Source organism: Thamnophis sirtalis, unplaced genomic scaffold (assembly GCF_051295495.1).
Source record: "Thamnophis sirtalis isolate CommonGarterSnake01/CBP01778 unplaced genomic scaffold, rThaSir2_p1.2 scaffold_1, whole genome shotgun sequence".
Lineage (NCBI taxonomy): Eukaryota > Metazoa > Chordata > Lepidosauria > Squamata > Natricidae > Thamnophis > Thamnophis sirtalis.
In genome coordinates this window covers 163,426,956-163,452,841 of record NW_028261381.1, presented here as the reverse complement: position 1 = coordinate 163,452,841, position 25,886 = coordinate 163,426,956, and the positions used below count along the sequence as shown (strand labels likewise).

Here is a 25,886-nt window from a genome sequence, read left to right as displayed (position 1 = left end):
CTTTGTTGGATCTTGGGTGAGGGTATTTGTTTATGAATAGAGCCACCTATCTCTTTATCTCTTAATTGCTGACATCTGCTGAGAGCTATTAAGAAAGGTAGGGACTGCTTTCCAAGAGCATCTTTCTCCATTTCTCATCCAGGGAAATATAATATTCTGCCTTTTTAAAAATATTTCTCAAAATATTTCATTTTTCTAGGAGAGGGGCGGGTGCTAACTTTCTACACACTGATTGGGTTGTTGTTGTTGTTGTTGTTGTTGTTGTTGTTGTTTTGCAATGTCAGAAATGAAAAGGTCTCAGGCTCAGAGCCCTGATAAAAGGCAGGATCGTTTCCATTCCTCTCTTCTAGCTTTGCTAACAGCTGTAGGATTAGGTGATGAAGTTTCAGGAGGAGAGCTTTGCTCACTTTGGAAAGCCTCTAGACCAGGGGTGTCCAAACTTGGGGACTTTAAGACTTGTGGACTTCAACTCCTAGAAGAATTCTGGGAGTTGAAGTCCACAAGTCTTAAAGTTCCCAAGTTTGGACACCCCTGATTTAGATATTTGGGAGCTCAACTCCCCTCACAGCTGTGCTACTTGGGGATTGGTAAGGATTGCTGGCTGGCGGAGGGAAGCGTTGGAATCCAGCAACTCCGGCGGGCGCTCAGTTGGAGAAGAAGCCGGGCGAGCGTCTCTCAACCTTCACCTGCTGGCGCCAGGAGTGGGCGGGGCGCCGCAAGAGCCCCGCCCCAAATCCAAGCCCCTCCCTGTGGTGTACAGGTGTTGGGGCGGCAACCCGACTCCTCCCCTCTTTTCCAATCTCCCCACCCTCCGGATTGAGGGAGCAGCAGGTGCATGGCGCCCACTACAAAACAGCATCCGGACTGGTCCGCGTGGAAGGAGGCACTCTGGGTATGCTCAGATACTACCCTCACCATCTCCCCCCACCACACACACACACTCCTCCCAGTCATACATAGATGATGCCATTCCTGTCTCAGAATTATTATTTGTATCATCGATCGTCGTTGTGGCTGTTACTACCGGCCTTACTATTATTTCCTATTTTAAGTCTGGGATTTCCCGTCTGTTCTTCCCCTCCTCTCCCTCTCCACGGGCTCATAATCCTGCGTGTGTGTTATTTTTCTACGAGAGCTCGCCATCCTACGCGAGGCTCCTTCTCTATGGAAACCGAAGCAAAGTCATACGGGCAAAGGCATGCAACGCGCACGCACACACGCACACACAACAGAGTCGTAGCTCTCCACCATCCCTACTACCTCCTCCCCCTCTGCGCCCCCCACAAATCAATCCGAGCCCCCTCCCCTTCGCCCCTTTGTGCTGAACCCTGCAGCAGCTGGATGAAAGACCGACATGCACACACACAGACGCACACACAAGCCATTTTGCTCGGCAGAGGGAAGGGCGCGGGAGAGAGAGAGCTTTCCAAGCTCCTTCTGGTGAAGGGTGGGTGGGTGGGTGGGGTGCAGGTGGCCATTCTTGGACTCCCAAGTGGAGATCTCCCCTCCCCTCCCTTTCACACGCTCCCCCCCTCTCTCTCCCTTGGGTTCTGTGTGTGTGTGTTAAAACTGCTGGATTTGCTCTTCTCCGAAGAGAGAAGTGTGGTGGGCGAACTAACCTTTAAGGCAAGGGGAAAAAAAGCAGCCCGCTCCTCTTTTAATGAACGCCCCCTCCCCAATAATTTGAGCCGAGAAGGGCATGGGGAAAATGCTACTCTGCCCCCTCCAGCAGCCAGAAAGGTGAGACGATTGGGGAAGGGGTCCAAGCTGGGGAAACACCCCCTTCCTCCTGTTTCCCAGTTGGGGTGCATCGCAGATGTCGGGCAGGTATGTTTCATTCATTCATGCCTTCTTTCTTTCTTTCATTCATTCTACCTTTCCCCTCCCCTCTCTCTCTCTCTTTTCCTTTTATCCATTGCACATCGTTTCCCACCCTGGGTGCTCTTGGGGTTCGGCGGCTCACTTCCAGACAAAGGGCTGGACTTGATTTGGTGATGCTTCTTGGTGGCTGGGAGCACCCCAGAAACACAAACCAACGAGGCATGCACCCCCACTTCACCGTTCCATTAACCCCTAGCAACAGCCATGTTTCTGGAGGCTCGGAGCCTTTTTGGAGAATTCATCGGGGAGATGCCAGAAGGGAACACGCTTCCATTTTTTTCATGCCTGTTCTATCTGGCCCCATCCAGCATTCGGGTTAATTTTGGGGGTGGGGGGAGGGAAAGAGAGAAATGATTTGAAAAAGCACCCTCTTATTTCAGCGTGATGGAATGCCATCAATCATTCATTGATCCTCTCAACAGTTGCCACTCAAAGGAGAGACGAGGGGGGTGGGTGGAGGGAGGCAGGAAGAGAAGGAAGGGCATTTAACGGATGTGGGGGAAACATCTTTGCTCTGTCTTGACCACTTTAAAGCAGCTGCCAACATACAAACACACACACACACACACACACACACAGAGATGGATTTGGAAATTCTGTGCCTTGGAACTATTACATGACCGGGATGCTTTTGCTGGCTCTTTTTTGTTGTTGTTGTTAAAGTTTTCCAAAAGGCACCGGACAGAGCAAATGCAAAGTAATCCAGTGTCATCCATCAGCTGTCATGGTTAAATGGATCCTGCGTGTATAGAAGCAATATATCGGGGAGTACAGGTGGTAGGAACGGTGCACATGGCTCAGCCTTTCTTTGTCTGTTGCAAACAAGATGTTGATATTAGAGAGAAATGACTAAAATTAGAGATTCTCCCCACATCGTTCTCTTCCTGCAAAAAAAAAAAAAACGCTGTTATGGATCATTTTTTTTAGCATGCTTAACTTGTCTTTGCTTTGACCATAGCGGGAAATTGGTAATATTTTTCAGAGCTGAGCATGGAAGGCTGAATCATGTCTACTGTCTCGTGTACCCCATAACTAAACATTAATTGAAACTCTAACATAAATAATTAAAAAGGAAATCAAGACATTGGTGGACTGCTTTCTTGTCTCGCCAAGTTTCAACTGAGATCCGGGATGGGTCGAAACTGGGTTTTATTTTTTTCTTAAAACAAGAATATGTATTCAGAGCCTTCAAATTTTCACTGATGATTCAACGTTCATTTCTGTAGAGAACGAGACATGACAACATCTGTATCGTTCGCATTCTATGTATATGAAGCGCATTCTTCCTGTGATGCTGTAACCAAACTTAACTTTAAAAGGGACGAATTCAAATGAAGATTTCTTCCTAAAGCTTTGGCGAGATTGCAGCTTGGGACTCAGGCACATGGTTTGGCTGCACCAGATGCTTAAAAGGTCCTCCAGCTAAGCAAGGTGTCAGATTGGAGGATCAGAAAGATTCTCTCTTGGAGGATTGCTAGAATTGCTACTGTCGGCCCACCTGTTCCACTGTCAAACTACCATCATCATTCCAGACAAGTGGCATAGTGTGTGATAGGAACTGTAGTTCAACTGATCTAGTGTAACGTTCCCGTGGTTCGTCCATGAGGCCAATGTGGAGAAAAGACAGGACACGATCTTTCTCGGGATGGAGCGACCCAGATTGGGGGTCTGAGAGCCCCTTTTATTGAGATAGGACAAAGGCAGGAGGAGCAATAGCATGTGATTAAAAACAGCCAATTTCTAATCTACTGCTCAGTCTATATATGGTCAAATCCTGGGCGTCATTGGTAGGGCACATCTCAGGATGTTATGTTATGAACTATCAGGATGTTATGGAGTTTTAGGAGTTTGTTTTCTCCTGTGTGGTTCAGCGTGGCTCTGCATGCCCTGGTATGAACTGGGCCATGGGTGACCGCTACGCCTACACAAGGAATTATATTACAACAATCTAGGGCAAAGGTTTCCAACCTTGGCAACTTTAAGACTTGCGAACTTTAACTTCCAGAATCCTCAGCCAGCTTTGCTGGCTGAGAATTCTGGAAGTTAAAGTCCGCAAGTCTTAAAGTTGCCAAAGTTGGAGACCCCTGTTCTGGAGGACATTAAATGTATGGGAAGTCCTTGATTACGACCACAATTGGGTGCAGAATTTCTGTTGCTAAGCAAGGGGGTTGTTGAGTGACTCGCACCCGTGTTTGTGACTTTTTCTGCCAGGGTTGTTAAGTGAATCATGCGGTGGTTAAGCGAATCCAGCTTCCCGACTGGACTTCTTTTATCAAAAGTGGGCTGGGAAGGTAGCCAATGGCAATCGCGTGGGCTGGGGGATGCTGCAATGTCATGCATAAATGCTGGTTAACAAGTGGCAGGATGATGGAGATGCTGCGATATGCAAGAACTGGTCATAAATCACTTTTTTTCCAGTGCCGTTATAACTTCGTATGCTGGCTAAATGAATGTTTGTAAGTTGAGGAGTACCTGTAGAAAAGGGGTGTCAAACTCGATTTCGTTAAGGGCCGTATCGGAGTTGTGTTTGACCTCGGGGGGGGGGAGGAGTGGGTGTGGCCCGTTGGGTATGGCCAGCTTGACAACACTCGTGTTGGGGGCACCTGTGGCTGCCTGAGAGCTCTGCCAGAGAAAGCAGGCTCCTGAGCTCCGTTTTCGGCTGCGACAGCCTCTTGAAACCCTCTGCCAGTCGAAACGGAGCTCGGGAGGACCCATGTGCAGCCCTCCCGAGCTCTGTTTTCATTGGCAGAAGTACTGCGGGCCAGCCCTTTCCTGTTTCCAGGGCAGCCCAGATCCAGTCCCTGGACCTTGAGTTTGACACCCCTGCTATAGAAGGTAAGAGCCGAAGTGGCGCAGTGGTTAGGGTGCAGTACTGCAGACCACTTCAGCTGACTGTTATCTGCAGTTCAGCAGTTCTAATCTCACCAGCTCAAGGTTGACTCAGCCTTCCATCCTTCCGAGGTGGGTAAAATGAGGACCCGGATTGTTGGGGGCGATATGCTGACTCTGTAAACCGCTTAGAGAGGGCTGAAAGCCCTATGAAGCGGTGTATAAGTCTAACTGCTATTGCTATTGCTATTGTTAAAGTTGGAATAACAATCCCAATCAAATAGGACACTAGTGATCAGTTTTGGCATGCAGCCAGCTTTGCTGGTCGGTTGGACTTCTTGCTTCTTGGGGATCAGGATGGCGGAAAGGATCTGTGTACGATAATGCACACTCCCTTACCCACTAATACCATATCTTCATGCCACATCTTAACAGGAGCAAGGGGTCTTCTAATATGTAAGATTGTTTATGGAATGTGCTTGGAAATCAACATTTGGGTGTTGTCCAGTGTTTATGTTTCTTGTCCAATCTGCCAATGGCAAAACAACACATGAAAACCACATGGCTTGTAGATGCAATCTATGGGTGCCAGGATTTGAAACCAGCATGGTTGGTGTTTGGAAAACCCATTTCCAAAGGTGCCTGCCCACAAGCGTGGCACGACAAAACCGTGCTCGACTAAGCCGCGCCCGATTAAACCGCGTCGCTGACGTCATCAACAGGGCGACAACAGCGAGCGCGGAGAAAGAAGGGCGCTTTAAATAGCGCTTTGAAAGCAAGCCGATTCAACTTAAGGTAAGGGTTAGGTTTAGGGTTAGGTTTAGGGTTAGGTTTAGGGTTAGGTCAAGGGTTAGGGTTAGGTTAAGGGTTAGGGTTAGGTTAAGGGTTAGGGTTAGGTTAAGGGTTAGGATTAGGTTTAGGGTTAGGGTTAGGTTAAGGGTTAGGTTTAGGGTTAGGTTTAGGATTAGGTTTAGGGAGGTTAGGTTTAGGCTTAGGGGTTAATTTTAGGTTTAGTGTTTACAGCGTGCTTCTGTCTCCGCGCTGTTGTCACGCTGTTGATGACGTCAGCTATGCGGTTTCGTCGAGCGCGATTTAGTCGAACACGGTTTTGTGGTGGAACCGCCCACAAGAATGTCTAGAGCAGAGGGAATCAAAAACGAGCAGAGAAGAGCAACAAAGATGATTAGGGGGCTGGAGGATAAAACATACACAGAGCAGTTTGAGCTATTGGAAATGTCTAGTTTAATGAAAAGGAGGACTAGAGGTGCTATGATTGTACTGTTCCAATATTTGAGGGGCTGCCACAAAGAAGAGGGAGTCAACCTCTTGAAGGTAGGACAAGAAGCAATGGATGGAAATTAATCAAAGAGAGAACCATCCAGAATTAAGGATACATTTCATAACAGTGTGAACAATTAATCAGTGGAATGACTTGCCTCCAGAAGTTGTGGATACTCTAGAGGTTTTTAAGAAGACATTGGACATCCATTTTTCTGAAATGGCATAGAGTTTCCTACTTGAGCAGGAGGTTGGACTAGAAGACCTCCAAGGTCCCTTCCAACTTTGTTATTCTGTTAAAGCAGTGTTTCTCAACCTTGTCAACTTGAAGATGTCTGGACTTCAACTCCCAGAATTCTCCAGCCAGCAAATGTTGAAGTCCAGACATCTTCAAGTTGACAAGGTTGAGAAACACTGTGTTAAAGTCAAGATGACAGCCAAATGATAGAACCTCTTCTTCCTTGTTCCTTTTATGGGCAGTACTTGACTTACGACAAGACTCCAAAAAAAGGGGACGTGTGACCCAGTTTCAGAGTTCTACGCTCATACCTCTTCTCCTGCCGTCATCTGACGGCACTTTGTGTGGTCAGGAACTGAGCTCCATTGTCACAGAGTGTGATTTACGTTTTGCTGGAAACCAGGGTTTATTTCCAGATTCTGGCAAAAACTGCCACATGGTGAACAATGGGTTTGCTTAACGACCACAGCATTTGCTTTATGTGGTGTTTGCTTTATGACTGTGGTATTTGCTTAATGACCACTGGAAAAAAGTTCATAAAATCGGATCTGGTCACATTGCTTGTTGTTGTTAGTTGTGAAGTTGTGTCCGACCTATTGCAACCCCATGGACAACGTTCCTCCAGTCCTTCCTGGCCTCTACCATCCTCTGGAGTCCATTTAAGCTCACGCCGACTGCTTCGGTGCCTCTATCCAGCCACCTCATTCTCTGCCATCCCTTCTTCTTTTGCCCTCAATTGTTTCCAGCATTAGGTTCTTCTCCAGTGAGTCCTTTCATTAGGTGGCCAAAGTATTTTAAGTTGCATCTTCAGGATCTGGTCTTCTAAAGAGCAGTCAGGGTTGATCTCTTCTAGGACTGACTGGCTTGATTGCCTTGCAGTCCAAGGGACTCGCAGGAGTTTTCTCCAGCATCCAAAGGCCTCAATTATTTGGTGCTCAGCTTTTCTTGTGGTCCAACTTTCACAGCCATACATTGCAGCTGGGAAAACCATAGCCTTGACTATATGTACTTTGGTTGGCAGGGTGGTCTCTCTGCTAGGCAGGGTGATACTGTCTAGATTTGCCATGATGACCTGCTTTACAACCATAACAAAACAACTTCCTTTGGACAACCCTGTATTCCTTAATTCAGGGTAGAGTTGGGGTGACAGGATGATGCTGAGAATTTACTGGCCAGTTGCCCTTCCTGATGCCACGTGAAGTTCACAGCAGATTTTTTTTTCTTTGTTCCCTGAGAGAGAAACATTTGCCACAATCTAGGATTGAACTCTCAATCTTCCAAGTGGGAGGTGAGCACTTTCACCACTAGGCCACTCTTTCCAACCATTACTTACAAACATGGGGCTTAATTATGACCATAACTCATCTACGTGTATGTGTGCATCCTTCGAACAGCACCTGTAAAAAAGAGCAGGCTTTCAGGGGAAAGACATTATCTTGGTTCCACCACAAATCCGCGAAGCCCTTCTGCGCGGAGACATAAGCGCGAAGACTAATTCGCGCCATTCTAAGCGCTAAGGAAAAACGCGACCCTACCGTGATGACATAATCGCGGAGGGCAAAATCGCGCATTCCCAAGCACTCAGTACCCTAAACCTAACCCTAAACCTAACCCTAACGCTAAACCTAACTTTAAACCTAACCCTAAACCTAACCCTAACCCTAAACCTAACCCTAAACCTAACCCTAAAACAAACCCCTAAACCTAATCCTAACGCTTACCTTAAATGAAGTCGGCTTTCTGCCGCGGCGCCGTTTTAAAGCGTCCTTCTGTTGCCGCGCTGTTGTCGCGGGGGTGATCATGCGCGGTGATGATGTCGCGGCTTTAGCGCCACGATTTTATCGCTGCGATTTTGACGTTCGCGCTTATGTCGTGCCACGCATTATCTTAACTTTATGGACATTCCCCCCTCCCATAAATGCTTATCCCTGCTCCTTAGAAACTTCAAAGATATTTCCCCTTCCTCTCCCTACTTTGCAAACTGCAACAAGTGTGCGGACACAGTCTCTTGAGGATAAAAATGGAGGCTCTGTAGGAAGGCGTTGTAGGACAGGAGGATAATATAGTATGTTTGTTTGGGCCTTTGTAGAATCCTACTTCTGGTTCTGTCATCTGCCATTGTAGCAGTTCCTTCCTATCTATAGCTATTTATCTTGTCTCCCAACAGAAGCTGAGCTGGGGCTTTCGTTCCCACGCCCTGCCCACCTCTTCCTATAAATCCCACTGCTGACACCATGATCTCTGCTAAGGACAAAGCAAAACCTCCCAAGGACAGCATGACGCTTCTTCCCTGCTTCTACTTTGTCGAGGTAAGGACCCCCCAAATATTAATGGTTTCCTTACTATTAGCCGCGGTGGCGCAGTGTTTAGAGTGCAGTACTGCAAGCGACTTCAGCTGACTGCTAGCTGCAGTTTGGCAGTTCAAATCTCACCAGGCTCAAAGTTGACTCAGCCTTCCATCCTTCCGAGGTGGGTAAAATGAGGACCCAGATTGTTGGGGGCAATAGGCTGATTCTATAAACTGCTTAGAGACGGCTGTGAACAGAGGTGAGTTCCTACTAGTTCGCACCAGTTTGGTAGAACTGGTTCGTCAAATCTACTGAACCGGTTAGAAGAGGTTCCACCAGAAAGCAGGCCACTCCTACAGAAGAGGTCCCAAATTTTTTGGAAACCCAACCACTGACACACACACAAACACACACACACACACACAGATTCACACAGAGAGAGAAAGAGGAAGGAAGGAAGGAAGGAAGGAAGGAAGGAAGGAAGAAAGGAAGAAAGAAAGAAAGAAAGAAAGAAAGAAAGAAAGAAAGAAAGAAAGAAAAAGTGAGAGAGAGAGATGAAAGAAAAAAGGAAAAAGGGACAGAGAGACAAAAGGAAGGAGAGAGAGAGAGAGAGAGAGAGAGAGAGAGAGAGAGAGAGAGAGAGAGAGAGAGAGAGAGAGAGAGAGAACACATGGCTGGCAAGCCGCTCCCACCAGGTCACATGGCCGGCAAGCCACTCCCACAAAGGAGGCCACACCCACAGAGTAGGTTCGAATTTTTTTTGAAACCCACCACTGGCTGTGAAGCACTGTGAAGCGGTATATAAGTCTAAATAAATAAATAAATAAATAAATAAATAAATAAATAATAAATAATAAATAAATAAATAAATAAATAAATAAATAAATAAATAAATAAATAAATAAATAAATAAATAAATAAATAAATAAATAAATAAATAAATAAATAAATGCTAGTGCTATTACCCATTACCCCCTGCCTCAAGAACTGGAGGAAGATGGAGGATCAGGTGGCTCAAAGGTTTAAGCTGGGCATCCTAGTTTAAGGGTGAATGTTGAACCCCCCTCACCCCATTTCCTTTCGGCTCCCAGATGTGGTGGCTCATTAGCACAGACTTTATTCTTCTACTCTTTGCCCTGGCTCAATCTCTTTGCTTACTTCCGGCCTCCAGTTGCCCATCGTCGCTTCCTCCATCGTGACTCTCTACTTCCTGGAGCTGACAGACCTCTTCAGGCCAGCCAAGGTGGGCTTCCAGTGTTACGACCGAGCCCTTTCCATGCCCTACGTGGAAAGCAATGAAGAAATGATTCCTTTGCTGATGCTGCTAAGCTTGGCGTTTGCAGCCCCCGCTGCGTCTGTGAGTATCATTTGTTTGTTTATATCCTGCCTTTATTATTTGTATCAATAACTCAAGGTGGTGAACCTGCCTAATACCCCCTCCTCATATTTTCTCAACAACAGCAACAGCCCTGTGAGGTGGGTTGGAGTGAGTGAGTGTTATAATATTTGAGGGGCTGCCACAGAGAGGAGGGGAGGGTCAAGCTATTTTCCAAGGCACCCAAAGGCCAGACAAGGAATAATGGATGGAAACTGAACAAGGAGAGATTCAACCTAGAAACAAAGAGGAACTTTCTGACAGTGAGAACAATCATCCAATGGAACAGAAGTTGCCTTTGAAAGTTGCCTTCATCACTGGAGGCTTGCGAAAAAAGACTGGACTGCCATCTGTCAGAAATGGTGTAGAGTCTCCTGCTTGAGGGGGAGAGGGATTAAATGACCTACAAGGTCCCTTCAAACTTTGTTAATCTGGAATAATCTGTAAGGGTGAGTGGTCCAAGGTTACCCAGCCAGCTTTGAAGCATAAACTCTGTAGAGCTCACAATCTCCTGAGGATTGGCTCAAAGTCACGCAGCCAGTTTTCACGTCTAAATCTAGAACTCGCAATCTCCTGGCTTCTAGCTAGCACCTTAGCCATTACACCAAACTGATTCTTGTGCCATGGTACATTTCTCTCCTCCTCTTTTATGCATTGGATTTGTAACCTGGTTTTATCTTGTACAACTCAAGATAGTATGCATAATGCTGTCTCTTCTTGTTTTTTTCAACAACTACAATGCAGGGTGGGTTAGGTTGAGAGGGTGAGACTTCCATGCCTCAGGGAGTCAGCGATGGGCTGCACATTTCCTTACCACCAGTTTGCCCTGTGCGCATTTTCCACGCATGCGCCTGGCCTCAAACACGTGCCTAAATAGGGTGGCATAGAGCCAGGGTGGCAGAGCCAGGGCGGGCCCACCCACAATTTCCACTACCGGTTCAGGTGAACCTGTCTGAACTGGCTGAATACCAACTTTGCAACTTTAATAAGATTTGTATGCCGCCCACTCCCTAGGGACACCTCTGCTCAGGGAGGAGTAGAACTCATAGTATCTTGCTTTTAGTGTAGCACAGTATTGCCCAACCTTGTCAATTTTAAGATGTGTAAAGGGGATAGAATCAAGATCACATGAAGTGTTAATACCACTTCATAATGCCTTGGTAAGACCACACTTGGACTCCTGCATTCAGTTTTGGTCGCCACGATGTAGAAAAGATGTGGAGGCTCTAGAAAGAGTGTGTCAGGTGCTCCTTCGTTTAATCATCAAGAAAGAAACCACTCAACTCCATGCTTTAGAATTAAGTGTACTTTTACTAATTACAAACGATGAGAAGCAAAGCAAAGCTGAGTCTGAGTAAAAAAGCGCGAAAGCAATAGATATCATGTATAATTCAATCCCCTCCCCTTGGCACCCCGGTTCATAGTCCAATAACAATTCAGCCATCCGTCAGGTGGGAGATGTCTTCAAAAAGCATCATCAGGTTGGAAGGCCGACAGTTGGCCTTGGCGGGAAACTCTCTTCTTCCATATGCGCAGAGAGATGGACAGAATAACTCCTAACAACACTCCTCCAGTACATTATGATTCCCCACCCAAATACCATGCCCCCCTCCCCGTTTCAATGGCAGCCGAAAAGCGGTAGCGAAGCAGGGGCTGACAGAGTGCAGAGAAGAGCAACAAAGATGATTAGGGGACTGGAGGCTAAAACATATGAAGAACGGTTGCAGGAACTGGGTATGTCTAGTTTAATGAAAAGGAGGACTAGGGGAAACATGATAGCAGTCTTCCAATATCTCAGGGGCTGCCACAAAGAAGAGGGAGTCAAACTATTCTCCAAAGCACCTGAGGGTAGAACAAGAAGCAATGGGTGGAAACTAATCAAGGAGAGAAGCAACTTAGAACTGAGGAGAAATTTCCTGACAGTTAGAATAATTAATCAGTGGAATGGCTTGCCTCCAGAAGTTGTGAATGCCCCAACACTGGAAGTCTTTAAGAAGATGTTGGATAGCCGTTTGTCTGAAACAGTATAGGGTTTCCTGCCTAGGCAGGGGGTTGGACTAGAAGACCTCCAAGGTTCCTTCCAACTCTGCTATTGTATTGTATTGTGGGGAGAACTTTAAGAATCCTGAGAATTCCCAGAATTCTCCAGTAAGCATGTTGACTGGAGAACTCTGGGAGCTGAAATCCACACAACTTAAAGTTGCCAAGATTGAGAAACACTAGTCTAGGCACCTTAACCGGTACTCCACATTGGCTCTCGGTTCAGACATTTCATCCTGTTTGCTGATCGGAAAACTCATATCCAAAATGGCAAGTTCTCTGGAGTGACTACAGAAGAGGAAGGGGTTCAAAATGGCATCTGATCCTTTGTGATCGAAGTCTCACTCTCTCACCAAATCATTAACAGCTGTCTTTCTCCCCATGTCCCTCCAATATAGTTCCCTCAGGAACACAAAGCAACCTTCTTCAACAGGGACCATCCACATGGTTTGGGACTACAATTCCTAGTCACCATCTGGGAGTTAAAGCCCCAAGGCATCTGGTAGAGGGCTGGCTGGAGGAAGGTGACATACGGATTCTGCTGGATAGATTCCCAAACCCCATTAATCCCACCGTTTCCAACAGTGACTGGCAAATGCTCACTGTATGAGCTTGAAAGCAAGAGTCCTCTGCTTAGTTCTTCTGTCTTATTCGGCCTTCCTGAATTGGATTGCTGGTCAGAAAGTGCATTTGGTCCACCAGGAGAAGCTCCGAGGAAGATCCTAAAGACCAGAAATGAGGATTGTGCACAGTGGTGGGTTCTGGATCCCATTCCAACCGGTATGGTTGGAACAGGCCCGGCGTTGCCCACATGGACGCGTGTGGCGCGCGCATGCATCGTGCCTGCCTGCAACACCTCCGCAAGCCTCTGCGATGCTCCAGCTGCTCGGCGGAGTATTGCGCAGGCGCTGTACGCACCATGCGCTTGCGCAGAAGTGCCAAAGGCTTAAAGCAATAGCAGTTAGCAATAGCAGTTAGACATATACCGCTTCATAGGGCTTTCAGCCCTCTCTAGCGGTTTACAGAGTCAGCATATCGCCCCCACAATCTGGCTCCTCATTTTACCCACCTCGGAAGAATGGAAGGCTGAGTCAACCCTGAGCCGGTGAGATTTGAACCGCTGAACTGCAGATAGCAGTCAGATGAAGTGGCCTGCAGTACTGCACTCTACCCACTGCGCCACCTCGGCTCAGATAGATAAGGACAGATAAGGAGCTCGGGCGGGCAGGTGGGTCCTCTGGAGCACCATACCAGAACAGTACCCGGGTGCTCCGGACAGACTCCGGTACACCCATACCGGGGCGTACCGCCTGCAACCCACCACTGGTTGTGCGGCAGTTAAACAGTTAATGGGATTGAAAGCATCCATGGGACCATCGAATTCCTGATTGCTGACTGGGGAATTCTGGGAGTTAAAGTCCATCCTCAAATAGAGAGACAGAGAGTCCAAGGCAGGCAGGGTGGAAGGAAGGACCTGACGTCTGACGCTGCTGCTTTGCTTGGCAGATCATGGTGGGCGAAGGCATCGTGTATTGCTTGCAGTCAAAGATGAAGGGCCGTAGCAATACTGAAGGCAGCATAAATGCCGGCGGTTGCAATTTCAACTCTTTTCTCCGCAGGACGGTCCGGTTTGTGGGTAAGCCTGTTTCCACCCTTCCTCTTTTTGCAATCAAATGTCCTAATGGTGCCACAACCACACCGTTGAAGCTGGCATCTTGGCTTTTTTTCACCACCCCAGGGTCTCTAGTTTAATAAAACTTAAACCTAGGACAGGGGGGTTCAAACTCAATTTCATTGAGGGCCACATCAGGGTTGGATTTGACCTTGGGGGGGGGGCGTGGCCGGGGGCGTGGCTAACTCGATGTCACTTGTGTCAGGGACGCCTATGGTGGCCCAAGTACTCTGCCAGCAAAAACGGGCTGGTGAACTCCGTTTTCAGCTGCAATGGCGGCCTGCAACTGTCTGCCATCGAAAATGGAACTCGGGACCCTAACCCTAACCCTAACCCTTGATTGGGGTATTGTTTATTTCTTGATCTCTAGTTTGGTATTAATTTTGGTGTTACTCTAAGCTTATCTTGATGCTGATTGCTGGTGGAGGAGATACGTTGGTCTTTTTGTTCCCATTCTTTGGCTTGTGGATTGTCTCTTTTGCACATTATGTACCAAGGACCTGTCCTTACTCTTGTCCTTTCATTCATTCTACAACTCCCAGGCCCTAACCTGACCTGAATTTGCTCCCCCGCTTCAGGTGTTCACGTGTTTGGCCTCTGTGCCACAGCCCTGGTGACCGATGTCATCCAATTAGCCACAGGATACCACGCCCCTTTCTTTTTGACCGTCTGTAAGCCCAACTATACTCTTCTGGCTATCTCCTGTGAGTCCAACCCTTACATCACTCAAGATATCTGCTCAGGTCAAGACCAGCATGCTATTCTCTCAGCCAGGTGAGTCCACCTACCTTTGTTTTACAACTGCTATGGAAACCAGCTTTTGCAGGTTATTTCTAATTAAAAGTTGTTATAACTTCTGTTTATATTCCACCCAGAGTCACTCTGGATAGCATGGTGGGCAGCATATACATTTAATAAATAAATACATGTCAGTCGTTCAAGCTTACCTCAGTTGATCACTTACTATCACAACAATATTGTCAACCACAGTTTCTTAGAAAATTTGCGTCAATTTTTGGGGAGAATTTGACAGCTATTTGAAAATTTACTGTTAGAATTGTATTGCGCTTCTTTCTTGTCATTTCTTGTCATTATCTTAGGTACTAAGATATTAAAAATAGATGTTAATGCCTCTAGTTAGGATTTCTTTCTTAAATAAACATTTTTGCAGCAGGCCACTAGCGTATATAGTCCCTTGTACAGGTAGTGCTCAACGTACAACCCTAATAGAGCCCCAAAATTATGTTGTTAAGTGAGACATTTGTTAAGTGAGATTTGCCCCATTTTATAACCTTTTTGCCTTAGTTGTTAAGTGAAGCACTGCAGTTGACAAGTTAGTAACCCAGTTGCTAAGTGACTGGCTTCCTCCTTCACTTTGCTAGCCAGAAGGTTGCAAAAAATAAGCACATGACCCCTGCAATTGTCATAAATATAAATCAGTTGCCAAGCATCTGAATTTTGATCGCATGTTCATGGGGATGCTGCAAAGGTCGTAACTGTGAAAACAGTCATAAGTCACTTTTTTCAATGCTGTTGTAACTTTAAACGAACTGTTGTAAGTTGAGGACATACTAGTTTCTGCTTCCATAGTTGATAATTATTATGATGATTGAGCACCAGTAGCACAATAATAATCTATGTTGCTACCTATAGATTTACTGTCTCATTCTGCTGTACTTATAAAGTTGGGACATATAGGTAGGATGTTCTTGTTTTCCCCTTTGCTTTTAACTTCCTGCTTAATGCAGGAGTGGGTTTCAGGCGGTTTGCGGCGGTCCCCGCGAACCGGTTGGTCGGCGAACCCGGAAGTAAGTAACTTCCGGGAACGCCGAAGGATCCACCCGCCCGCCCGCGTTTCTTACCCGGTTTTGACGAGTTCTGTGCTTCCATGCATGCAGAGAACGCATACAGCGCCTGCGCGATCCTCCAGGAGCAGCTGGAGCATCGCACAGGCGCTAGTGCGCATGCGTGCACTGCGCGCGTGCACGAGGACGCCGCCGGCCCCGTTCCAACCGAACCGGTTGGAACGGGGCAAGAAACCCACCCCTGGCTTAATGACTGGCATTAATAGCCATGGTGGCTCAGTGGTTAGAGTGCAGTACTGCAGGCTACTTCTGCTGGCTGCCTGCAATTTGGCAGTTCCAATCTCACCAGCCTCAAGGTTGACTCAGCCTTCCACCCTTCCCAGGTGGGTAAAATGAGGACCCAGATTGTTTGGGGCAATAGGCTGACTCTGTAAAACCGCTTAGAGAGGGCTGTAAAGCACTGTGAAGCGGTATATAAGTCTAAGTGCTATTGCTATGTCTTGGGCTTATGACAACAACAGGAACTGCCTGAATTTCTGTTGCAAAGTGATGCAGTCATATGACATTGTATAAAGATGACTGCATCACTTAGGGACGATCCCAGTCCCGATTGCCATCATAACTCAAGGACTACCTGAATGGGTTTAACATTGCTAATTTTTACATGAGCCCGTATATATTCTGTGAATGGGTCAGTTGTAATTTTTAACACGATAAGAGTCATTAAATATAACCCAACAAAGGCTTTTTAAGAGTCCACCGTAATTTTTGAAATTGGGAAGGGGTCTGGAGAGCAGAAAGTTTTAAGAAATGCCTAAGTGCTTCTTCCTAAGTGCAGTTCTGGTTGAACTCGTCAATGTGTTGTGAAATTAAGGTCTCCTGACTGCAGGGGGATCATGGATGTTTGTATCATTTCTTTCTCCCTTCCAGGAAAACGTTCCCTTCTCAGCATGCCACCCTGTCTGCATTTGCTGCCGTCTATGTATCCGTGAGTTTTACTTGTTAATGTCAATACCGGGAAAAACCAGCCTCATTAAGAATCCTGCGTGTCGTAGAATAGAGAAGTGCTATTTAAGATCAACAAAGCCTCCGATAGCCAAGATGCAATTATGTTTTTAATGCAACAGAAAGAGAAGATTATTAAAGACATACTGGGGCTTAATCATATTAACTGCAATGAACTGTAATTACATTTAAACCTAAATGAAATGAAATTTCATTTTTTCCCCTTTGATACTGCAAACAGAATAGCAATAGCAATAGCAGTTAGACTTATATACCGCTTCATAGGGCTTTCAGCCCTCTCTAAGTGGTTTACAGAGTCAGCATATCGCCCCCAACAACAATCCGGGTCCTCATTTTACCCACCTCGGAAGGATGGAAGGCTGAGTCAACCCTGAGCCGGTGAGATTTGAACAGCCGAACTGCAGAACTGCAGTCAGCTGAAGTAGCCTGCGGTGCTGCATTTAACCACTGCGCCACCTCGGCTTCCCTTTGTCCCTGCCCCTGCATGTCACTGAAAACAAAATCAGAATCACCCCCAAATCAATATTCAGGTGATCCTGAGAGCACAGATAAACCTCCAAATGGCCTCAATGACTCTCAGAAAGAGTGCTAACGGCCAGATGACTGGAAAGAGCCGAGGTGGCGCAGTGGTTAAATGCAGCACTGCAGGCTACTTCAGCTGATTGCAGTTCTGCAGTTCGGCTGTTCAAATCTCACCGGCTCAGGGTTGACTCAGCCTTCCATCCTTCCGAGGTGGGTAAAATGAGGACCCGGATTGTTGTTGGGGGCAATATGCTGACTCTGTAAACCGCTTAGAGAGGGCTGAAAGCCCTATGAAGCAGTATATAAGTCTAACTGCTATTGCTATGGAACATAAATCCTTCCATTCTCTGCCATTTAGTCAGAACTGAAGGAGCTTCTTGGATGAGAAGCGAAACGACTTCAAGCGTAGGTCTCAGAAACCCATCACAGCAGGTGTCCAAAATGTCTGTCTGCCTTACGCAGAGTTTATTTGGCTTTTATACAGTTTCAACAAGCAAAGCAAGAGCAGAGGTAGCAACAGCATCTTATTGGTACATTCTCCTTGTCAATCTTAAGACCATCCCAGCCAGGGTTGAATCTCACATAACCCAACAGTTCCTGGTAGTGCCTGGCTCTGCTAATTAGGTGAGCTCATAGACACTTGAGGTAATCGGTTACTAAGGCATGGCAGTTTGCTGCGCATGTCTGTATAACATTGTATAACCTGTACATTCAAGGAAAAACGAAGGAAGTCCAGTTGCCTTTTGAAAAAAACCTCACTCGGTCCAGAAAAGATTAGCCTAGGGTTGTTTGGGTTTTTTTCGTCTATCCATCCATCCTGCGACATCCTTGATTCTCAGGAAGAACGTGATGCAAATGAAGGCCAACACCAGCTGAAGTATTGGTAGCTGTGACTTCATATTGCTGTGAAAAGATCATAATTGATTATATGCTGCTCAGTGTCCCTGTGTGATTGGGCTGTACTCAGAAAAGCTGTAACGTCTCAATCACAACCCAGCAGAAAGTTTCAGATAATAAGCGATTGGGTTGCTATATAATGTGTCTACAACGGAATACATAGATGCCGTGGTTCCACCACAAAACCGCGTTCGACTAAACCGCGCTCGACGAAACCGCGTAGCTGACATCATCAACAGCGCGACAACAGCGCAGAGACAGAAGCACGCTGTAAACGCTAAACCTAAAATTAACCCCTAAACCTAAACCTAACCCCCCTAAACCTAATCCTAAACCTAACCCTAAACCTAACCCTTAACCTAACCCTAAACCTAACCCTTAACCTAACCCTAAACCTAACCCTTAACCTAACCCTAACCCTAATCCTAACCCTTAACCTAACCCTAAACCTAACCCTAACCCTTAACCTAACCCTAAACCTAACCCTAAAGCTAACCCTAAACCTAACCCTTACCTTAAGTTGAATCGGCTTGCTTTCAAAGCGCTATTTAAAGTGCCCTTCTTTCTCCGCGCTCGCTGTTGTCGCCCTGTTGATGACGTCAGCGATGCGGTTTAATCGGGCGCAGCTTAGCCGAGCGCAGTTTTGTCGTGCCACGAGATGCCGTTAGGGAAAGAAGGAAAGAGGTGCTGCCTAGGAGACAATTAGACAAGAAATGCAGGAGCCCACAAATTGTTCAAAGAAAGTAACTTAGGAAGAAACCTCCCCTCCCCAAATTGGGTCTATCATTTAAACGTGGCAGGTGGGAAATTTGTATTTTCAGACTTTCAAGAATCTGTTCGTGTAGCCTTACAATAAAGTAGAAGTAGCTCATCTAGGAGTGTTTCCTGTCTGGTTTACCCTGGAAAGCTGACCGTCTCCGTTACCATCCACAGATGTATTTCAACTCCATCATCTCAGACAGCACAAAGCTCCTCAAGCCAATCTTGGTGTTTGGTTTCGCCATCGCAGCTGGGATCTGTGGCTTGACGCAGATCACCCAGTACCGCAGCCACCCTATTGATGTTTACGTGGGCTTCCTGATTGGTTCTGGCATTGCTGCTTACTTGGTAAGTGCCTGTCTTTCCAAGCGCCAAGGGAAGAAGGGGCAGGGAGCAGAAGGGCACCTGTTTACTAAAAGTACAGAGGTGGGTTCCTACCAGTTTGCACCAGTTCGGTAGAACCGGTTCGTCAAATCTACCCAACCGGTTAGAAGAGATTCCACCAGTGGACCCGGAAAGCAGGCCACACTGACACAGACTCACACAGAGAGAGAAAGAGAAAGAGAAAGAGAAAGAGAAAGGAAGGAAGGAAGGAAGGAAGGAAGGAAGGAAGGAAGAAAGAAAGAAAGAAAGAAAGAAAGAAAGAGTGAGAGATGAAAGAAAAAAAGGAAAAAGGGACAGAGAGACAAAAGGAAGGAGAGAGAGAGAGAGAGAGAGAAAAACACATGGCCGGCAAGCCACTCCCACCAGGTCACATGGCCAACAAGCCACTCCCACAAAGGAGGCCACACCCACAGAGTAGGTTCGAAAAATTTTTGAAACCCACCACTGTAAAAGTAGTACGCAAAGAAAAGAACAGAACAGAACAACAGAATAGAACAGAATAATAACTATATTACCACTTCGAATGTGCATTAATTGGCCTACATTCAAATGAAATGTTGGTGCATACAGCTCTCAAAGGGTCACCACCTCCAATATACACTACACAAACATGACAAATAAATAAATTAACGATGCAAAATTATGCATATACCCACATATGTTATATGACACAGAAACAACACAGTCTAGTTAGGATGTATACATTTACATGGTGAGAAAAGCAGATCTTGTGAGTTTACCAGATGGATGGCATAGGAAAGAAGGCTGTTACCGAATCTGGTAGAAATACTTCGAAACCTCCTCCCAGAGGGGGGGGTAACAGAAATAGACCATGACAGGTGTGTGTCTCTAACAATGATTTGAGCTCTTAAGCACATCGCGCTTATAAGCAGTATCCTGAATGACAGGAAGCGAGCTTCCTATAATCTTGGCTGTCCTTACTCCTCTCTGTATGGACTTTCTATCTGAGGCTCTGCTGCCACCAAACAGCAATGCAGTTTCTTAAAATGCTCTCGACTCGTACCTGTCTTTTCATAAATTGCAGTCACGTGACTTCAGGGTGCTTCAAAGGGTAGTAAATGAGAGCCAAGTGCCCAAAATGGGAGGATTTTAAAACTTCAAAACCAGGTCATAAGTAGCTTTTTCTGAATCTGTTATAACTTTAGGTTACCAGAGGACTATCTGAATCCAGCCATTTCTTTTGCCCCATATCATTAAGTGATATAATGTGAGGCGGGAAAGACCAGGGTCCATAAGTGAAGGTCCAATTCAACTGATGTATTGCTAAAAAGCACAGGAATCTTCTCAACTAATGGTTAGCACCTGCTTGGAGTTAGATAAGGGTCCATGGAGTTCAAGGAGAGTTAGGCTGCTTAGGGAGTCTAGGTTGATCCCCCTTTTAACTCTCCCCTAGACTCTCCTCCTATATACCATGTTGCAGCCCATTGGTTGCCAGTAGAGCTAGCTGCAGAGTCAAACAAGGAGGAAGCCAAGGAATAGCCTGGGCCAGCTTCGGAGCCTTTGGAAGGCCCTGATAAGGAAACAGCATCAGAGACAGAAGGAGAGCTGGGGCCTTCCATCCTCCCCCCAGGTGGAGAGGCCGCTGTCTTCGGGGCCTGAGCTGAGTTAAGGGGAGGAACAGATGGGGCCCATTCCAGATGTGCATATTGCAGAGAGAAAAAGAGAGGAGAGCAAAGGAAAACAATAAGCCGGCTCTCAGGGAGAGGCAGACGTAGGCGATAGCCAGCCCTTCCCTGGCTGGGAAATAAATAGGAGGGGTTTGGGAGTGGCCGGTTGTTGCAGACAACCGTTTCTAGTATACAGCAAGCAATTCAGATTTCTTGGCTAAACCCAGGCTTGTTCGGACTAATTACTGTATTTTTCGGAGTATAAGATGTTCCGAAGTATAAGATGTTCCAAAGTATAAAACACACCCACATTTCTACCCTCTTTTAGCGGGGGAAGTGCGTCTTATACTTCAAAAAATACGGTACATTTGATTTTTTTTTTGTTTATCCATGTGAATAAAAGGCTGTTATTGCCCGGTTATAAAATGTTTTATTCAATGTTTTATTCAAGAGTGAAGGTCTTATCACTACTTGTAAAGGCTGGGTCAGAACATATAGTCCCAGAGAGCTATACCAAATAAGTTTTATTTATGTAAAATAGGGAACAGGACAATGTCTATTTCCATCCATCTCTGAGCTTTTTCAGATCTTTACCCCATGTTCCTTGCTACACACAGGCCTATCACGCAGTGGGCAACTTCCGGGCACCAATAGAAAAGGCTCCCTCTCACCCTCCTGCCAAGGATGCTCTCCGAGCCCTGACGCAACGTGGGCATGACTCTGTTTATCACCAGAATAAGTCGGTCAGCACCGATGAGCTCAACCCCCAGACCCGGCTGGAAGGGATGAACCGGCAAGTCCCACGTGAGAAGAACTCGCTGGGGAGCTTGAAACGGGCGAGTGTTGACGTGGACCTTTTGGCACCCCGGAGCCCTATGGGCAAAGAAAACATGGTGACCTTCAGCAACACGTTACCACGGGTCAGCACCCCCTCAATGGATGACCCTGCTCGCCGCCATATGACCATTCACGTCCCGGTGGACGCCTCCCGATCTAAACAGCTGATCACTGAATGGAAACAGAAATCAGTGGAAGGCCGTGGAATGACCTTGGCAGAAGAGGTGGCGAGGCGGGTTGCCTCCGATTCCTTGGCTGGAGAAGAGGAGGATCATATCCCGCCTTCCTTGTACCCCACCGTCCAGGCTCGGACGGCTGAGCGTGCCTCTATGGGTCCTCGGGTCCTCATCCAGCCAAGACCCAGGGCCACTCAACTGGTCCACATCCCTGAGGAAAGTCAAGCGAACGCCGGTGCTAATATTTCACCCAAAAGCAGCTCGGCTGTGAGGGCCAAGTGGATGATGATGGCTGAGAAGGGGGCCGCCCAACGGGTGGCCAATCCACCGCGCCTCATGCAGGTGATTGCCATGTCCAAACAGCCCGGGATGGTATCGGTGACACCCAAGCATTCAGAGACATCTTCATCCTCCACCAGTTCTGACTCCTCCCAGTACTGCTCTCCATCAGAAAGAGACAGCTCCAGCGTGGTTACCATTGATGCTCATGCCCCTCACCACCCAGTCGTACATCTGTCTTCTGGAAATGGCCCTTGGGAATGGAAGGCTACCCAGAAAGCTCTGGATAGCCAAGATGCTTATGAGCTCAATGAGATGAGCAAAGATTACCATGGGTTCCGGCCTGCCAAAAGCGCCGGAGTCTCACCAGGTTCCTCTGTCAGCGACATTGAACAGGAGGAGGCCCGTTACGGCAGCGTGGCCACCATCAATGTGTCAGTGGGTCTGGGAGGGAGTGCATCCTTGATTTCAGCAGAAACCAGCCCCGGGGAAAGCCTTCTAGGGGCCTCCAGCCGGGAATCCACGCTGCGGAGAAAACCACCTAGCTTAACGATGGGGGACAAAGACGGGCAAGCAGAAGAGACGGAAAACTATTATAAGAAGATGCAAGCCAACCGGGGATATAAGGAATAATCCCATCACCTACCTCTGGTCCCTGCTACCTTGGAGCAAACTATGATTACAATTGTGACTTTTTTTCAAACAAGCGTTGAATTTCAAATGGTGGGACTCCATCATGATTATATTCAAAAACCAAGGTCAAACCATCTGTTTTACCTGGTACCACAGTAATTCAAAGGACTGAATGAATATACACTAACAATAACGGTAAAGTAGACAGTCTTCCAAATGGCTCAAACGTCTAGGATTCCCATGGAAGACATTTATAAACAGAGAAGGTTTGGATCAAGTCAGCCTTTTACCTTCTACTGGGCTAGGAATGGATACTGTTGAAGAATTCTTGGCTGGATTTTCCAGAGGACTTAAACAAACGAACACAAAATGTGGGTGGTATTAAAATAATCACAGCTTATTCATAACTAGTGATTGTAACGAGAACAAGAGTGAGAAGGTGAGAATGGAACAATCCAGTCTGGATTTATTTGGGGTATCCTCTTGAGCAGTGCCGGTTGGATATAACCCAGCCTTTCCCAACCTGATGCCTTTCAGAATAGTTGGATTTCCAAACCTATCCTTTGGTTCAGCCTTTGGTTGCTTGGGAAGCCTGAGGTCAAATTCCCCCTGCTCCCCCACCCCCAGGAATCTGTATGTGTGTGTGGGGAGGTTGTAGTACTAAAGATGGGGTGAAGTGTTACAAAGAGGTGGGGAGAAGGTACCTCTAAAAGTTCAATCTTCTGAGGTGTTTTGCAGCAGTGTTTCTCAAAGCTTGAGATAGATGGACTTCAATTTCCAGAAATCCCCATCTTTGAATAGATGGGGAACATAGGTGGATTTCAATCCCCATGAATTCTGGGAGTTGAAGTCATACCTTTTTAAACAATAAATACGTATATTGATTTTTTTTTAAAAAGGAACAATAATAAAGGACAATACAGACTAAACCCAGAAAGGAAAAAAATAATAACAAACAGAATAAGAAGTAGAAAAGAAGGAAAAAAAAGGAAAGAGGGAAAAAAATAAGAAAAAGAGAAAATATTTAAAAGAGTGATTTTTGATTGTTCATCACATGTACAAATTTAGTAATTCTTCACCTCTTATAAGGTATATGCAAGTATCTCTTCTTTCCATAGCCGACCCCTTGCTCATATTCAAATTCATAAATTATTAACATTTCAGTCCTAGCAACAACCAAAAGTTCATAAAGGGTTCCCATAATTTTATAGAAAAATGTCTTACTTTAACCTTGGTCAAACAAACCAACTTTGTATTCCTTTGCTTGCAGCAGTCTTGAATCCATTCAGATGTTGTCGTAGGGTGTCATCTCTCTTAAGTTTTCCCATCTCAAAGGCTCCTTTGAAGCTTTAGCAAACCTCTCTTGTAAAACCAGGAAGGACCTTTTGGCGTATCATTTGTATTTATTTATGCAATATCTGAATGAATTCAGGATTGCTAGAAGTAAAAAGTTGGTTTCTTTGACCAGGATTAAAATAAGACCTATATTTTCACTTTTACTGTCATCTCCATCTTATAATCCATATCCAATATTTCCTGGAGTAATTCAAATGTCATAAAATTTTCTGCCATTTGTCTTAGTGTCGACCTATGCCTGTCTCCGAGGCCTCAAACCTGGAGGAAACTGCTATAACAATAGCAGTAGCACTTAGACTTATATACCGTTTCACAGTGCTTTATAGCCCTCTCTAAGCAGTTTACAGAGTCAGCATATTGCCCCAACCATCTGCGTTCTCATTTTACCAACCTCAGAAGGATGGAAATCAGCCTTGATATCCTGCAGTCTTCTTAGGAGGAGGAGCCATCTGGAGTTTAAGTGAACAATCTCCTGTCCTTTCCATGTCTACAGAGGTTCTATGAGACCAGTCTATTATCACTATTCTCTCAATCATGGCTGCAATGTCATCTCCACTTGCTTGGAGACATGCAAGCTGACCATTCCTCACTCAGAAGTCAAAGTCTACGCATCTTGCCAAGTTTGAGAAACACTGCTTTAGACAGAGAGATTTTTTTCCCCATTTCAGACTAAACTGGAAATCTGTAAATATCAAAGTGCTTGAAAGTGAAGAGAGAAGAGGATGGAAGTAAAACAGAAAGTTGTTGCAAGCATTTTGGAGAATGTAATTTGACTGTATTTGTCCTTATGCCATGTACACAAGAATAGGATATATACCAGGCAGTGGAAATAGACAACTCTTAGAGAGTGAGTTAAAGAATATCGCCCATCACTATCAAAAGTATTTTCTGAAGCCTACTGAGCTTACAATACAATATCTGCTTAACTTCAAAGAACCACAGAGAAATGTGTAAAACCTTTTGGGACAGAAGGAAATATTCACAAGATTCAGTATCCATTTTAGGATCATTCCTCCATCCCATAGCACCTGAGTTTTCAAGAGATGTTAAATATAGTCATAGAGTTTACATATTTAACTTGAAGTATAACTGTCAAGAGCAACGTTTCTCAACCTTGGCAACCTGAAGATAGGAGGACTTCAACTCCCAGAATTCTCCATGCTGGCTGGAGAATTCTGGGAGTTAAAGTCCACTTATCCTCATGTTGAAAAGTTTGAGCGACACTGGTCAAGAGGCTGGATTCTTTTCACAAAGCCTGACTGGCACTTAAACTGAAGGATTCAATGCCCCTGATGTCAATCAAGTTAGAAATATAAACTGTGTTGGACAGCCGTGAAAGGCCTCTATATCCTTGAAGAAGCGTTTCTCAAAAATGATAGTTATTTCACAGAATTTAGTGGAGGAAGTTTGGATCTTCCTGCATCATTTTGAGGATGGAGTGCGGAACATGAGCAGAGTTTCTTCAAAGGGGCGGAAACAATATAAAGCAGCAATTGTCCAATACCTAAAAATCTGTCCCCTAGACAGTAGGGCCGTGATGGTGAGCCTATGGCAGGCATGCCAGAGGTAGCACGCAGAGCCCTCTCTGTGGGCAAGTGTGCCATCACCCCAGCTCAACCAGCTGATCATTGGGTTTCCGAGGCAAGCATGTGCATCAGCCAGCTGATCATTGGGTTTCCGAGGCACACGTGCGTCAGCCAGCTGATCATTGGGTTTCCGAGGCATGCATGTGCATCAGCCGGCTGATCATTGGGTTTCCGAGGCACGCATGTGCAGCAGCCAACTGATCATTGGGTTTCCGAGGCAAACATGTGCGTCAGCCGGCTGATCATTGGGTTTCCGAGGCAAACATGTGCGTCAGCCGGCTGATCATTGGGTTTCCGAGGCATGCATTTCCATCAGCAGCTGATCATTGGGTTTCCGAAGCATGCATGTGTGTCAGCCGGCTGATCATTGGGTTTCCAAGGCACGCATTTGCGTCAG

General features: G+C 46.1%; 1 protein-coding gene across 1 annotated transcript; it reads left to right on the top strand.

Annotated features, from left to right (window-relative positions):
* The first annotated feature begins 1,688 nt into the window (after positions 1–1,688).
* Positions 1,689–22,828, top strand: PLPPR3 (phospholipid phosphatase related 3). Its single transcript, XM_087702402.1, has 8 exons — positions 1,689–1,827; positions 8,394–8,535; positions 9,686–9,871; positions 13,436–13,565; positions 14,180–14,375; positions 16,337–16,394; positions 18,785–18,958; positions 21,240–22,828. The coding sequence occupies exons 2-8, from the start codon at positions 8,461–8,463 to the stop codon at positions 22,545–22,547; spliced, it is 2,127 nt and encodes a 708-aa protein (XP_087558528.1). The 5' UTR covers positions 1,689–1,827; positions 8,394–8,460; the 3' UTR covers positions 22,548–22,828.
* Positions 22,829–25,886: the final 3,058 nt, after the last annotated feature.